At 41.3% G+C, this 15,153-nt stretch overlaps 1 protein-coding gene across 7 annotated transcripts in view; it reads left to right on the top strand.

The window, feature by feature from the left end:
• The window catches only part of CRACD (capping protein inhibiting regulator of actin dynamics), a 125,177-nt gene extending 110,228 nt beyond the window's left edge, over positions 1–14,949 (top strand). For all 7 annotated transcript variants that reach the window (XM_040555234.1, XM_040555231.1, XM_040555236.1 and 4 more), the window contains 5 exons: positions 638–820; positions 2,801–5,894; positions 7,608–7,798; positions 8,827–8,992; positions 11,903–14,949. In XM_040555234.1, coding sequence (XP_040411168.1) covers positions 638–820; positions 2,801–5,894; positions 7,608–7,798; positions 8,827–8,992; positions 11,903–12,063 — 3,795 coding nt within the window. In that variant the 3' untranslated portion in view covers positions 12,064–14,949. The remainder of the gene's footprint in view (positions 1–637; positions 821–2,800; positions 5,895–7,607; positions 7,799–8,826; positions 8,993–11,902) is intronic.
• Positions 14,950–15,153: the final 204 nt, after the last annotated feature.

Here is a 15,153-nt window from a genome sequence, read left to right as displayed (position 1 = left end):
TATTTTCCTGTACTTTGGTGCTAGCTTGGACAACTCCCCATGGCTGTGGCAGGAAGCTTTTCTGGAGGCACTGGGCTGGTCTGAGACCCAGTATCTCAGTCGTCTCCCATGCAAACAGTACGGCTCTGTAGCTGTTCTGTTCTAATGCTTAGATAAGTCATTCTGATTTATTCTTGCCTAAAGTTTATCATCTAAATGATTTAAAGATGCACCTATTTTTCATTAAGCAAACTTTAAAATGTTCTGAGGGATGTTGCTGAAAACTCTGCCTCTGCCCCTCCCATTTCCAACAGCTTCTGTACGGAATAAACTGTGGAAAAAAAAATTAGAACATTCCAAGTAATTTTTAAATTAAAAGTATGAAAATGTGTGATACTGGGAAAAGGAAAATGTTACAGCTGGATGAAGTTCATAATTTCTGTAGTGGAAAAACAGGGTTTGAAATAAACTAATTAGTTTATAAACTAGTTATGAATTAATAATTGCTTTGAATTCAAAACTGCAAAGTTTTGTGGGGATTGTTTTTTGTTCTGCTGTTGTTGTTTTTGCGTGTTTTTGTTTGTTTGTTTGTTGTATGAATATTTTTAAAAGGAACAAATAGTTTAATAAAAACTTCTTGTGTTTGTGATACGAACAGGTCACTCCAGTCAGACCATCTCGGCCAAAAAGACAATTTTCCTGTTCTGGCACGATTGAAACAATCAATCTGGATGCAGTTCCCCAGGCTGTTGCTCGTCTAGACAACAGTGCAGCTAAACACAAGCTGTCAGTAAAGCCAAAAAAGCAGAGGATGTCAAGAAAGCACAAGAGATTAACAAAGGTATTGAACCACTGGTGAAATAATGAGAGGGAGGGGGTACTTGTTAAGCTGTGTAACCACAAATGAGTGCACCAGGAGTAGCAATAGACAGAAGACTGCCTCAACGTGTAATTAATACCATTAGAGGTAGATACTGAAGCTTGGACAAATCTTGTGTCTCCAGGGCAAAACAAAATGGATGCTTGTTTTGTTTTGTTTTGAAATCAAGATAAAGACCTAAAGATGAAACCCTACGCTGGACAGACGATGCAAAAAAGTTTTAATCACAGAATCATAGAACGGCTTGGGGCAGAAGTGACCTTAAAGACTACCCAGTTCCAACCCCCTGCCATGGGCAGGGATGCCACCCACTAGATCAGGTTTCCCAAAGCCCCATCCAGCCTGGCCTTGAACACTGCCAGGGATGGGGCATCCGCAGTTTCTCTGGGCAACCTGTGCCAGTGCCTCACCACCCTCTGAGTGAAGAATTTGAACATCCCCAGCTCTCTCAGCCTGTCTTCACAGGAGAGGTGCACCAGCTCTCTGATCATCCTCATGGCCCTCCTCTGGACCCGCTCCAACAGGTCCTTGTCCTCCTTGTGCTGGGGGCCACAGACCTGGATGCCAGCTAATATGTCAGCTATAGCTAATAGCTAATATATGTAGTTGAAACAAATGCTACTTAAATCTGAGGTATTCCAACTAGAGCTTTCTGATTCTTGCTATCCTAGGTTTTTTTAAAAAAAGTCAATGGTCTGAAGAATATCTGCCACTGGTAATGCTGCTCTTGTACGAGTGATCAGGTAGTACAAATTGGGGGGAAAAAAACAGCTTTTCTTAAAATGGCATGGATTCTGAGAGTGGTGATATCATTGTCTTACATGAAAGAACAAGACTTGAGTAACCCAGCTCTTTCAACAGCTTTTAAAGTGAATTATCAAATCCTAGCTCCATATGCTTACTGCATGGCTTTTATCTTGACATCTTACCAGCATTTGTAAATGGGACTGTTGAAGTAATACAGCATACAGGAGAGCCCACTTCCCCACCATTGTACTTCAATGTCACTCTTGCAATGAAGAAATTAAACTTCTGCATTTTGTTTATGCAGAGTGGTTTTGTTTAACTGGAGCCAAATGATGACCAGACAAACAATAGCTGGACAGGGCATTAACTGTGCTCTTTTGCTCATGGGAAGTGCCGGGCAGCACTGTTCGGGCACAGCTCGTCTTCAGACCATGTCACTGCAGAGACAAGGAGCAGGCTGTGCAGGAGATCTGCCCTCGGTGTGCTGCAGGCATTGCACCTACCTGCCAGCGCCGAGGGGCAGCGCGCAGAAACAGGCAGCAGTTGGCACGTGCTGGACAGCGCGGCTTTGTGAGGGAGCTCTAGGTTTTGTCAGTGGCCTGGCAGTAGAGCTAGAGGCTCGGCTGACTGTGAAGGTATCCCAGTTCAGGATTTGTGAAAAGCAACCACATTCTGTTTGCCTGAGCAGTGCTCTTTCCTGGATTGCACTGCAGAGCTCGTTCAGGCGGGTAACAGCTTCTGTCTCAGCTAACATGTAGATTTGCTACGAAAAAGCCAGCAAAACAACTGCCCTTAGGCTGGTGCTAATTATTTCAAGCTTTTAGAATGGAGCTCTAAGTAACAAAAGAGGGATACAAAACGCATTCTCCCTATTCCTCAGGCTACTGTAAATTTGAAATGCCAGGTCTTAGTCTGGATTAACTCATGTACACCAAGGGGTGACTGAATATTTAGCATTATACTGTTATTATTGTTGGGATGTTTTCTTTCTTATAAAGGCTATCATCTGTACAGGTGAGAGGCATGGAATATACAATGATGGTAACCATAAATTGGGGTGTGTTGGCTCTGGATGCGAATCATTGTTTTTAAAGAAAAAAAGTAATTTTGCATTTGCAAGTGATATTTTTTTCACTGTAAATAACAAGCCAGTAGGCAATATTAAGTAACTCCATGCTTGTCTCCCCATTTCAGGGATCACAAAGTTTAACGATAACAGAATTTGAGCCAGAGGATCTAGAAACTGAGCTGTATGCAGACAGATACCCCGGTTATAACGGCCACTTCACAGCAGACAAGCTAATCCAGAACAGAGATGAGCCAAAGCAGCTTCCACTGGCAGAGGAGAAAAGAATTGAAGATCACTGGGGGATCCTTGAGGCCGAAAGGATAAGGCAGATTGTGGAAATGGAAGAACAAAGGGAAATGGAAGAACAAAGGTGCCAAGAGCGTGAGCAGATGCAGAAAGAGCAGGAGAGGAGGGACTGTGAAGAGGAGAGCGGGCAGAATCTCCTTGAAGGAGAGACGTCTTTGAAAACAGAAGAGCAAGCATGCCAGGAAGAAGAGAGAAGACTGCTGGAGGCAGAAAAGAGGCAAGAGCTGGAGGAGCAGAGGCAGAAGGAGTTGGAAGAGCAACAGAGACGAGAGGTGGAGCAGCAGAAGCACAGGAAATGGGACGAGCAAGAGAGACGGAAGCTGGAAGAACAGAAGCACAGGGAATGGGATGAGCAACAGAGACAGGAGCTGGAGGAGCACAAACACCAGGAACAGGAGGAGCAAAAGAGACGAGAGCTGGAGGAACTTAAGCACCAGGAAGAGGAGGAGCAGAGCCAAGAGCTAGAGGAGCAGAAGTTCCAGGAACAGGAGGAGCAGAGATGCCAGGAGTTGGAGGAGCAGAAGAGGCAAGAGCTAGAGGAGCAGGAGCACCAGGAATGGGAAGAGCAGAGGCACAAGGAGCTGAAGGAGCAACAGAGACAAGAGCTAGAGGAGCAGAAGAGGCTAGAGCTGGAAGAACAAAGGCAACATGAGACTGAAAAACAGCGTCAAGAGGAAGAGGAAAGAAATCAGCTGGAGGAACAAAAAGAACTCAAGGAACAAAAGAAGGAAGAAAAACAGAGACAAGAGCTAGAAGAGAAAGAACTTCAAGAAGGTGAAATAAAACTGAAGCAGGAGAAGGAACTTGAGAGCCTCAAGCAACAGAAGAAACAGGAGGAACAAAGGCAGCTCTTGAAGGAGAAAGGAGAAAAGACAGAGGAGGAACAACCCCAGCAATTACTGGAGAAGAAACAGAAGCGGGAAGAGCAGAGAAAACACAAGCTCACAAAACAAATGCACTTGGAAAGTACAGATATTATGCAACAAGATGAACTGAAGCAACAAAAGGAACAAAATGAACAGGAATGGAGCAAGCTGCAAGAGCAGAAGACAGAACCAGAAGGAAAAGATCTTCAACAAAAGCAACAAGAAAAATCCTTGGAGCAGCAACAGGACAAGGATCAGCTGCGTTCCGGAGGGGCTGACAGGCATCCAGTGGAGGACAAGCTGCAAGAAAGACCAAGACCCCCAAAACTCAAACAGACAGAAAAAGGGAACAAAACAGCAGAAGAAATCCTAGCCCAGAAGCTGAAGAGAGAAGTTGATGCTCAGGAACAAAAGCGAATAGGGGAAGAACTCAGGTGGCAGGAGGTAGATGAAAGACAAACTGCATCCAGACCCTTCACGTTCCAGGTGTCTTCTGGAGATAAACAGATCATATTTCAGAAAGTAAATTTGAGTCCAGTCATGCCTGTCAAGGGAGCAGGACTCTCTTCCCCTTCCCTCAAAGACTGCAGGGTGCACACCTCCAGCAAGGGCTCCCACACACTGCCCTCATCTGTGTGTGTGCCGCACACAGCTATTTTGGTTACTGGAGCGCAGCTGTGTGGCACAGCAGTTAACCTGAACCAGATAAAGGACACGGCTTGTAAGTCATTACTGGGCTTAACAGAAGACAGAAAAAACATGGATATTCCTTCACCAGAGAAGGCCCAGGAAAAAAAGACAGGTACCAAACCCGCCAACAGTAAAATGAAATATGCACAAGAGACACTGGACCAAGCCACGCTAGCTGAGTGGGCCTCTATCCGCTCCAGAATCCTGAAGAACAAAGAAAACAGCAAATACAATGAGAAAGACAGAGTAAGCGGCTGCAGGCACAGCGATGACTGGACGCCCCGAGGGCGAGGTGCTCCCCATGGTAACTTGAGGAAAACCCTATCTGCAAATGCAAAGTTCTCAATAACACCAGCATGGCAGAAGTTTTCAGAAGCTTCAAAAGCCAATTTGGACACTGAGAATGTGAGTGCAGCGAAAGGCAGTGAAACAGTGGCTGTGGGAAGAACCACTGGCTCATCTGCTGACCTGACTGGGGAGGTGGCACCCACTTTTAAGGACAGCTTAGCTGAAACGGCTAAAGAGAAACTGGAAACCCGCAGTGAAATTACAGACAACACGGAAGGCTGTAAATTTGCAAAAGATCTTCCATCTTTCCTTGTTCCAAGCTTTCCTCATCCTCCGGGTAAAGAATTACCCCAGTCAGAACCTCCAGGTGCGCTGGAAAATCAGCAGGGTAACAGCACAAAAAAACCTGATAAACCAGCACCAAACGGAGAAGAAAACGTTTCTCCTTTTGGGATAAAGTTACGGAGGACAAACTATTCCTTACGTTTCCATTACGATCAACAGGCAGAGCAAAGGAAGAAGAAAAGATACAGTGCAGGAGACAGTTTTGATGGTGTGCCTGACCCTCTGCTTACGACAGAAGGTGAAAAAGAACCCACTGTTTTTGCTCCACAAGAGAGCACGTCCCCTGGCATGGGAAGAGCCAATGTCCGTGGGAATTTAAAAGACTCCAAAGACTCTTCAGTTACCGTGATAGAGCTTTCACAGCCAGCGGGCACACCACTGCCAGCCCCCAGCCAGGGCGCTTTACCTCCTCACGAGAAACCAGCATGCAAATCACTGGCCCCACAGAAGCCTGCGCTAGCTCCAAAGCCTGCCAGCCAGACGCCGCCGTCGTCTCCTCTCTCGAAAATGAACCGCTCGAACCTGGCTGATACGCTAGGGCAGAGGTTTATTAAAGCTGAATCGGACGGTAGCTGGAGAAGAGAAGACAGAGCGGTGCCCCCCACGGCACTGAGTGAGAACAAAAATGAAGAGGAAGAAATCAGAGAAAAGAAGTCATTTTTCCCATCTCTAAGTATTCCCTGGAGAGAAAAGAATGACAAAAAGCCTGAGCCATTGAAGAAAGGTATGTACTTTGAAAAACTCATTTAGCTATAGTCTGCATTTCCAAAACGAGATACTGAAGTCCAGAGGAAGAAAACTGGTCTTAAGCTATAATTGTACACATTATTGGCACATTAATTATGGAGTGCCGCTACTTTGCTTAGGGTCGTCTGAGTGAGACTTCCCATCCCCACAGTTTGATTTAGATACACACGAAATCAATGTGGCCAGTATGACCTGCTTAAGTAAATTAATTTCTAGGAGGTAACTGAAGTGTGTGTGTTTTCCGAGTTAGTCAAATGATGGACTTCGTGTTACATGTGTAATGGCATCATTGGAGCAGAGGGAGTCATTGTTATAATTTACATCACATTGGGTATATTTCTAGGGGAATACTATCTAGCTTACAAAGAAAATAAGATGACGTTGCTCTTATAGTGCCTGTCTTGGGCAAATTCTCTACCTACCTATACATGGGTACACGAGCCTGCATTTCAGAAGCACTCTGCAGTAGCAGAAGCAATCTCAGTAGTCATAGTGACTCTTCAGAGGAAGGCTGAAAGTGCCTGTGTCCTGAAATAGTGTTCTGTACAAATGGAAAAAGTCCCCTGTCAGCATAAGGGCACTCAAAGAGCAAGGCAAGAATTCAGCATTTATTTGGGAAATCCCTTTTTTTTTTTTTCATTCTTAGTTTTTGTAAGCATCAAGACACTTCTAAAGCCATATCTCAGTGGAACCACTACATATTTTCACAGTCTGTGAGCACGAATACCCTTTTTTCTTTCATTTTTAAATGAGGATTTATGGAAATAGTTGGAGGCATGGCTGCCACCTTGGGAGAGCAGGGACTGGTGCCTCTGAAGGTTTATGTGCTCTGCAGGAACCTTTACACCCACAGAGCTGCTCCCTGCCACTCACAGCTCTACACTGGCTGCAAGCCCCAATGTTGTTCAAAAACAGAACGCAGAAATTTTCAAATGCAGAAAATCTCTAGCTTGTTGTCAGAGATGCTTTTAGCCTCAAATACTACTTGCAAACATCAGTACAGATATTTAAAGGTATGTAAGATCAGATTATAGGTGTTTTGGTTGCTAGCTCCAATGAGACTTTTCAAATAACTGCTCAAATAAAGTCTGATTTCTTTCTGGGAGTAGCCAAAGGCACCAACCATTAGAGAAGGTTACATCCACCTTTTATTGCTCTTGAATCACTGCGCTGAATGAGAAAACAACCAATGCCCAAGTGGCAATTTTAAAAAACCTTTTTAAGAGGGGCTGCAGTTATAATTAATTTTCAGCACCCTTTTTTAGCTGAAGTTTGGACACTGTTCCCTTAAATGTGGCTGGAAGACCAGGAAACTGCAGTATCTAGTGGCTGGACCCCTTTCCTTTCATCAAAGGTACAAACAATCATTGAATATGTATCACTTACTTTCACTCAAATGTCTCCTAGGTAGTGGGAGTATATGTAGTAAATTAGGCTAGAATTCTAGGGGACAGGCTTTTTAACAACAACAAAAAGATAAATTTGTATAGCTGTATGAGAGTGCTGAATTGGGTCTTATTCTTGAGGCATTAAAATTTTCAGGTTTTGACATACAGTTCATGAAGATCTGTGCGTGGCACAGAAGTCAATAAGCTTAGCTCTGGAGTTTGACACGGCGGGTAAGTTGTACTGATTTGCTTGAGCAAGGGATGTGCATTACTCAACCAATTCTTTTCATGGTTTCTTACAGAAAAACCAGTCCTCCAGAGCAGGCACTCTTTAGATGGCTCTAAATTGATGGAAAAAGTTGAAACTTCACAACCACTTTGGATTACATTGGCGCTACAAAAGCAAAAGGGATTTCGTGAACAGCAAGCTACTAGGGAAGAGAGGAGACAAGCCAGAGAAGCAAAGCAAGCAGAGAAGCTGGCTAAAGAAAATGTAAGTAATCCTTAGAAATACTGATGTGATCATTGCAACTACTGGCTAGTTTTATTTTGTGGAAGGGATTTCTTTTCTTGTTGTGGTTGGTCTGTAAGATGTCATAAAAGCCAAGATGAAGGTGAGTAAAAAGTAGTCTGAAAGTCCAGAGTTCCATTTTGCAAATCTCCAGAAGGAAATAATGTGCAATAGTGTGACAATTTTAAGGATAAAATCTGATGCCTTAATATCAGAGGGTAGTTAATAGCAATCATAAGCATGACCCCTGTGCAGGTGGTACAACAGAAAAGTTGTATGGAACCTCTGTCCTTCAGAGCTTGAGAGAACATCAGTGCTTGGGATATAACAGCTGGAAGATTCACTAATAGGTGAATATAGGTGAATATTAGTAAACTTGAATTTATTTTTATCATAGCATGTACTATTTGGATAAAATGTAGATGAGTGAAAGAAATAGACTGTAATACAAAACATTCAAACACTTAAAGCAGGCAATGAATTCAAGTATTGCATCTCTCCTGTTCTCTAAGTAGGTATTTTTCTATTAGTAAGAAAACCATTTCCCCTTACAGTACAGCAGTGACGCTATGCAAGCAGCGATGCTGTATATAGGTACCACAGATGGTAAAAAGGGAAGCTGTGTGGATAATGAAGCCTATTTTGATGTTTGTTATGGGACCCAAATTTCTGATGGACAGATACACAGAGACATACGTAACTGGTGGAAGAAAGCAGTGGGTGTGAAGCTGCCCACAGATGCACACTGTTCTGTATTGTGTGTAACAGGTTGGGCTGGGTCAAACTGCCCAATATTTTGACTGAAATGACGAATTTAATTTTGCTGTCTTCTTTTACAAGCTTTACAAACTCTAAGTTTTAGAAGAATTGGAGTGTTTGGATTCTTTGCCCAAAAGGAAGGTTAAGGAAGGGACAGGTGATGAACAAAAGTATCACGTGTGCTACCTCTTACTGGTAGCCACTACAGGACAGGCTGGTCCTCATTTACCAATTTTTCTTCTCTGTTCTAGGCGGCTGTGAGTAATCAGTCAGATAACAAAAGCAGCAGCAGCAAAACAAGCACACTGCAGAAATCTACGCCTCAAGAAGGGGAGAAGAAAATTGAGTCTGCTGTGTCAAAACTAGAAAGAAGGGAGCAGCTGAAAAAGTCTAATACCCTTCCAACATCTGTGACAGGTACAGTGAGAGATTCTCATTTCCTCTGAGAATAATGCACTTTTAGAAGTGGTATTGCATGTTTTTGAGAAACTGAATGATTTTCTCTCTCTCATATTACCCCCAGAATTAAGAATGCATTTGCTTTCAGCAGGAGCAATACACCTTGGCCCAGTCTCATGTGCTGGCCGTTATGCTGGAAGTACATCATTTTAATCAGTTTTTGCTAGGTCCCCAGATCATTAAATTTGCAGAACTATGTCTGCTCAGAATTGCCCCAGTTCAAGTTAAAAACTAAAAACAAAAATTAGGCTGTCTCCCCAAGCCATATCCAACAAGTATTTTTTGAACAAGTCTAGTGAATTTAAGGGCATTTGGTTTACTGCAAATTGCAATTGCAGTGCTGATTTGCTTTAGGTAGAGGGTCAGCACAGAGTAGCAATGGTGCTGAAAGCCTACAAGATGTACCTGTGTGGGAAATAGGGCATGTTATGTTCTCACACCTCCCTCTTTGGAGAGGAGAAATTCTCTCCCCAGAATATTTGGAATGAAGATTTCTTCCATTCAAAAACACAAAAAGTAATTACATTAAATTGAAGGTAGCCTATCACTTTGAATTTAGGATTTCGCCCTCCCAGTCTAGTATCTAGTTTGGACAGTTGGAACCAGAATCCACTACTGGACTTGTCACTTGGATAAAATGAATATTCATAAATAATATTCATACATTACGTATTCAGAAGGTAGAAACATGAAAATAAATGCTTCCTCAAAGGTCATGGCATTTGGGGTGACTGTTTAAATTTGAGATTTGTGTAATATTTCTCTAGCCAACATTAGTTCTAGGTAAAAGGTTTTGAAGAAGAGTATGGATAAATAATGAAGAAACCTTTTTACAGGCTAGACTGTAAATACTGTGGACTGTTTTGAAAGTAAAGTGTTGATGCTTGTTGGCCAAGCATCAACAACGCTTGTAAAAATGCTTAATAATGCTTGTAAAGATGCTTGTTGGCCAAAAAGGCCAACAGTGTCCTGGCTTGTATCAGAAATAGCATGGCCAGCAGGACCAGGGAAGTGCTTGCCCCTCTGTACACAGCTCTGGTGAGGCCGTACCTTGAGTGCTGTGTTCAGTTTTGGGCCACTCACTACCAGAAGGACATTGAGGCCCTAGAGCGTGTCCAGAGAAGGGCTATGAAGCTGGTGAAGGGACTGGAGCACAAGTCCTATGAGGAACGGCTGAGGGAACGGGGGTTGTTTAGCCTTGTGAAAAAGAGGCTCAGGGGAGAACTTATCATGCAGTACAATTACCTTAAAGGAGGCTATAGCAAGGTGGGGATCAGGTTTTTCTCCCAAGCACCAAGTGATAGGGGAAAATGGCCTCAAGTTGCACCAGGGGAGGTTTAGATTGGATAGTGGGAGAAATTTCTTTACTGAAAGGGTTGTGCAGGATTGGAATAAGCTGCCCAGGGAAGTGGTTGAGTCACCATCTCTGTGTCTTCAAGAAACATGCAGATTTGGAACTTAGTAGCATGGTTTAATGGTGGACTTTAGTATTAGGTTAAAGGTTGGACCAGATGAGAGCAGAGGTCTTTTCCAACCTGGATGATTGTCTGACTCTAAATACACGTGTATCAGCTGTGTCTATTCAGTACCCCTCCAAGCCAAGAATTATGGAATGTAACTATGAAAGCAGTGTGAGGTATTACAGCGACCTTAGCTTCGTAACAGTAAAGGCTAAAGCAGCGCCATCCTATGTCACAGACTGTTCTACGCAGAACATGAAGGGGCACCAGGCAAACTTGTATTCAGTTGGCTTAGATGCTGCATGTCCACAGCGCAGATGCGTGCCCGTGCAGATATGCCTGAGAACTTCTTTTGCTTGCAACATCTTACACAGATTGCCCCAAACTTTCAAGCTACCTGTTAGCTTGCTTCCAGCACCCAAACTGGCTTTGGAGGCAGGCAGCTGGAAAAGCTTTACAGCATTCCTCCCACAAGCTGTCACAGGGCTCTACTGCAGCCCTACCTGGAAAGATGCAGTGCTAAGGTATGTTGTACTGTAATATGTTGTCAGCTCTAGCAGAAAAACTCTAGCACAATAGATGATCCAAAATTAGATCAAAGAAAGGCCAGGAACAAAAAATTAGCCTTGGAAGGTCTGTCTGCACTAGGATATGAATTTCACGAGGAAATTCAAGAGGAATCGCCAATTATGTTAAAGTGAAATTATAACTGTTGGCTCTAAAGGAAACAGTGACACTTGGAGTCAGGTAGGCATTATCAACAGCACAGTATAATGTAAGCCAGTGTTTCTTTACTATGGATGATAACACTGATTTAGGTTTCCCACAATTAGGAGAGCGTTTAAAACAGAAGACCAGGCTAGAACATGTTTAGAATAAGTTTGCTGAGATCTCCTCTAAGGACCTTTAAAATTTTTTTGACAAAGTTGGTGTGTTTCCAACTTGCACATGAATCTTGTGCAACAGGAACTGTTAAGAGGGTATAGCCATTAAAATAGCATAAATTACCATAACCTTTAAAATTATTAGCTTTTCAAAGTGTCTGTCTACAGCAGTAGCTGCTGCTACTGTTCATTTACTAGTTAGTTAAAAATACATCGTTAAATACACCACCAAAAAGAAAAAAAAATTTTGCCATGCATGAAATTTTAAGGCTTTTTAAAGCATTCAAAACCTAAAAGTGAAACAAATTCAAGTAATTTGTACTAAATACATTTAACAAAAAAGCTTTTTGGCTTAAAAAGAAATGGATAAGAGACTAATGAGTTAGTAAATAGTATGATTTAGAGGGTTGGAAAGTACTGTGTTAGAACATCTTCCACAGAAAAGAAATCTCTGTAACTGTGACAAAATACTGGGTTTAAGTAATGTTTGTTTTGTCTCTCTCTCCCCACTCTGTCAAAAACAGTGGAGATTTCCGATTCTGTTCCATCAAACCCGCTGGCAAAAGAGGTGGCCAAGAGATTCTCCACGCCTGATGCTAACCCTGTGTCAACAGAACCAGCCTGGCTTGCGTTAGCCAAAAGGAAAGCAAAAGCCTGGAGTGACTGTCCACAGATCATAAAGTAAACTATAACATTATGTCTTATTGCTGCCTATTAATTGCTTTCTTTTTATTTATTCAGCTTTTTACACATGACAAAACTGAAAATGCATGTATTGAAGAACTGAAAACTGAACTGATACCGTTTTGCTCTAGCTCACTGTAAAGTGTACTCAAGTCATATATTCCACTGCTTTGACAAATAGCTAAATGAGGTCACATGCAAATTTCAGAGCCAGTCTCTCTCAAAAATTCAAGAATGCTCAGACACTGGATGTCAATTTTAGCCAGTATCATCATAAGAGGCAGAACTTAAGAAGCTCCTTAAATTCTCTGAGTATTTGGTTCTGCGATTTTAGATCTCTACTGTTAAGTGGAGATCTCAGAAAAGCTTTTCAACACTCCATTGTTGAAAATTTATGCAAGATGCATGTTCCCTTCTCTTATTCCTAAATTTTCTTAAGTGTTAAACTGTATGAACTGTCAGTTCTACCTGCTATTTGGAAGCTTCTTACCTAATGAACTTTGGGAGACATCTTTCCACCTGCAAATGATAAATAAGAAGGACCATCCAAATGCTGAGGTAATTTCCTTCATCATAGCATTAACATATTACATTTATATTCTCTCACTCCTAGGAAAAAAAAACAAACAATTTATCCAACTTCATAAAAATTACTAGTTAAACAGAAGTCAGAAAGTTTTCAGAAAGAAGCCTCTATTCTTTACAACTACCTGAACGGAAGCTGCAGTGAGGAAGGTGTTGGTCTTTTTCCTCAGGTGACAAATGCTAGGATATAAGGAAACAGTCTCTGTTGTGCCAGGGGAGGTTTAGGTTGGTCATTGGGAAGAACTTCTTCACGGAGAGGGCGGTCAAGCATTGGAACGGGCTGCCCAGGGCTCTGATGGAGTCCTCATCCCTGGAGGTATTTAAGAGATGTGTGGACATGGCACGAAGGGACATGGTTTAATGGTGGGACTTGGTAGGTCAGGTTGGTGGTTGGACTTGGTGACCTGGAGGGTCTTTTCCAACCTGGATGACTCTGTAAGCCAGAGGCAGTGTTTATTCAGGTTGTTTAGCGCAGCACTGTTTGTGTGCTTGGCCATGTTTAAGATGCATACAGACAGTGATTGCAGATTAAAACTTGAAATCAATCATCTGGGACTGAAGTATGTAGAACTATTCCTGTGCTCCTGTACTTATAGAATTAGTCTCATCAAGTTCCCACAGGAATAAGATTATATGACTGAATTTGACTGAAAACTGAAAGCTCAGTCAGTGGTATCTCTAAAGTTTTAACTCTGCATTCTTCCTGATTTTACTTCATGTGCAGCTTTAGGTGGTTCAGATAACTTACCATACTTTGACCAACACAGCCAGCAGACTTCAGAAAGTGTTTTTGTACCTCTCCCAAGTAAGTGCTTACTTACCCCCCATCTCGGGTATCTGCTGTGGCAGATTCTTTGTTACTTCTCTGTACCTAAAATAGAAGTGTTCATTCCCACCCTATTACAAAAATGGAAAAAGTCTGTAATTTTACTATCCTTAATATCCCACAGAAATATCTGTCTACATTTTTAAAGTCATCCTAGTAAATATAATTGTAACACCCCCAAGTTGTTTTTTACAGGAAAGTCTTTAAATTTGAACATCTCTTTGTAATGATAAGGCTCAAAGGAACCTTTAAGCATAAAACATTTTAAAGGACGATATTTTCATGAGATAAGTTGCATCATTATAGATTCACATACATTTCATGGAAGTATTTTGGTCAAATTGCTGTATGCGGCATGAGTAGCAGCACTTTAAATTATGCAGAAAACAGAATGAAACCTGCCATAGCCTCCCATTCCAAAAATCAAAAAGGGCTTGTCCACGAAAGTCATTCCTGAATACTCTATTTCCTAACAAAGCAAAAACAAAGGTTCGGTATCATGGTTACAACAGCACAAACACAAAGGATGCATTAGATTGAGTAGCTGTGCAGCAGCAGGACGTTTTTTTCTTGGGTCTCTTCTAAGCCATCAGTTTTACCATTTTATATTTAAAACCAGAATCTCTCAAGTAACTTTTTTTCTCTTAATATAAGTATTTTAAATGTTTTGTACAGAGATGGGGCAATGTTGTTCTCAAATATTTGGAAAAAAATACTTAACATGTTCAAAGTAAAAATCTCTGCAAGCTTATCTGAGAAAGAATTGGGCCCATAACTGTTTTTGCTCTGCAAGCACCATGAATTAGTGCTGCTTAAGTTTGATTTACACTTTTTTTTTTCTGAGTTTATAAGCCTGCACTATTTGTAATTACAAGAACTAAACTGCCTGAAACCCGCCTTCAGGATTATTTCCTGGGACAGGGATCCAGGCAGAAATACAGAGAAGGTGAAGTAAATCAGGATTAAAGTATTTGAAAAAGCATAATTAGGTGCTATTGTGCATGACATGATGATGCAATTTTCCAATACAATACACTTCTAGCACATAGAATAGAGCTTTCATTAAGGACGGTCTTAATCTAAAGCTTCAAAGCAGAAGTTGTTTTCAACCATAAAGGTATCTAGTGTAATAATGGAAACTGTATTCTGTACAGTACTTGGTGGAAACATTTCTAAAGTGTACATGTTTAACAGTGACATTTCATGTTAAATTAACAAAAATTTGCACTAAATACCAATGAAGTGAGGTGTTACTTTGCTTTATCTTTGTTGCAACCATTACTGATAAAGTGTTGGAAATCTGTAAGAAGAAAAAAAAAAAAACAACAAACCACCAAAACATTACTACTGACTTTAAAACAGAAAAAAATGTTTTAAGAACCGAACAAACCACTATGTAGTATATTGTCTCAATTTTTTGTAACTTAAACACATGAAATACCATTTCTTCTGACAAGGTTATATATGATTAACCTCTATGTTCATATAGTAATGTATAAAAACTATAAGATGTATAATTGTGGGGTATTTGTTGTGTACTTTTTTAATTTTTCAAATGTTTTAAAGTGCAATTGTTTATTATACTTATGTCATTTTAATTCTTATTAAATTATAACCCAGTCAAAATTATCTAAGCAAGGGTGTATCAATTCTGTGTCTCCTTTTGGTATCTCTGTAGTT

Source organism: Cygnus olor, chromosome 4, assembly GCF_009769625.2.
Source record: "Cygnus olor isolate bCygOlo1 chromosome 4, bCygOlo1.pri.v2, whole genome shotgun sequence".
Lineage (NCBI taxonomy): Eukaryota > Metazoa > Chordata > Aves > Anseriformes > Anatidae > Cygnus > Cygnus olor.
The sequence above is the reverse complement of the archived record's forward strand: the minus strand, read 5'-3'. Positions and strand labels throughout refer to the sequence as shown.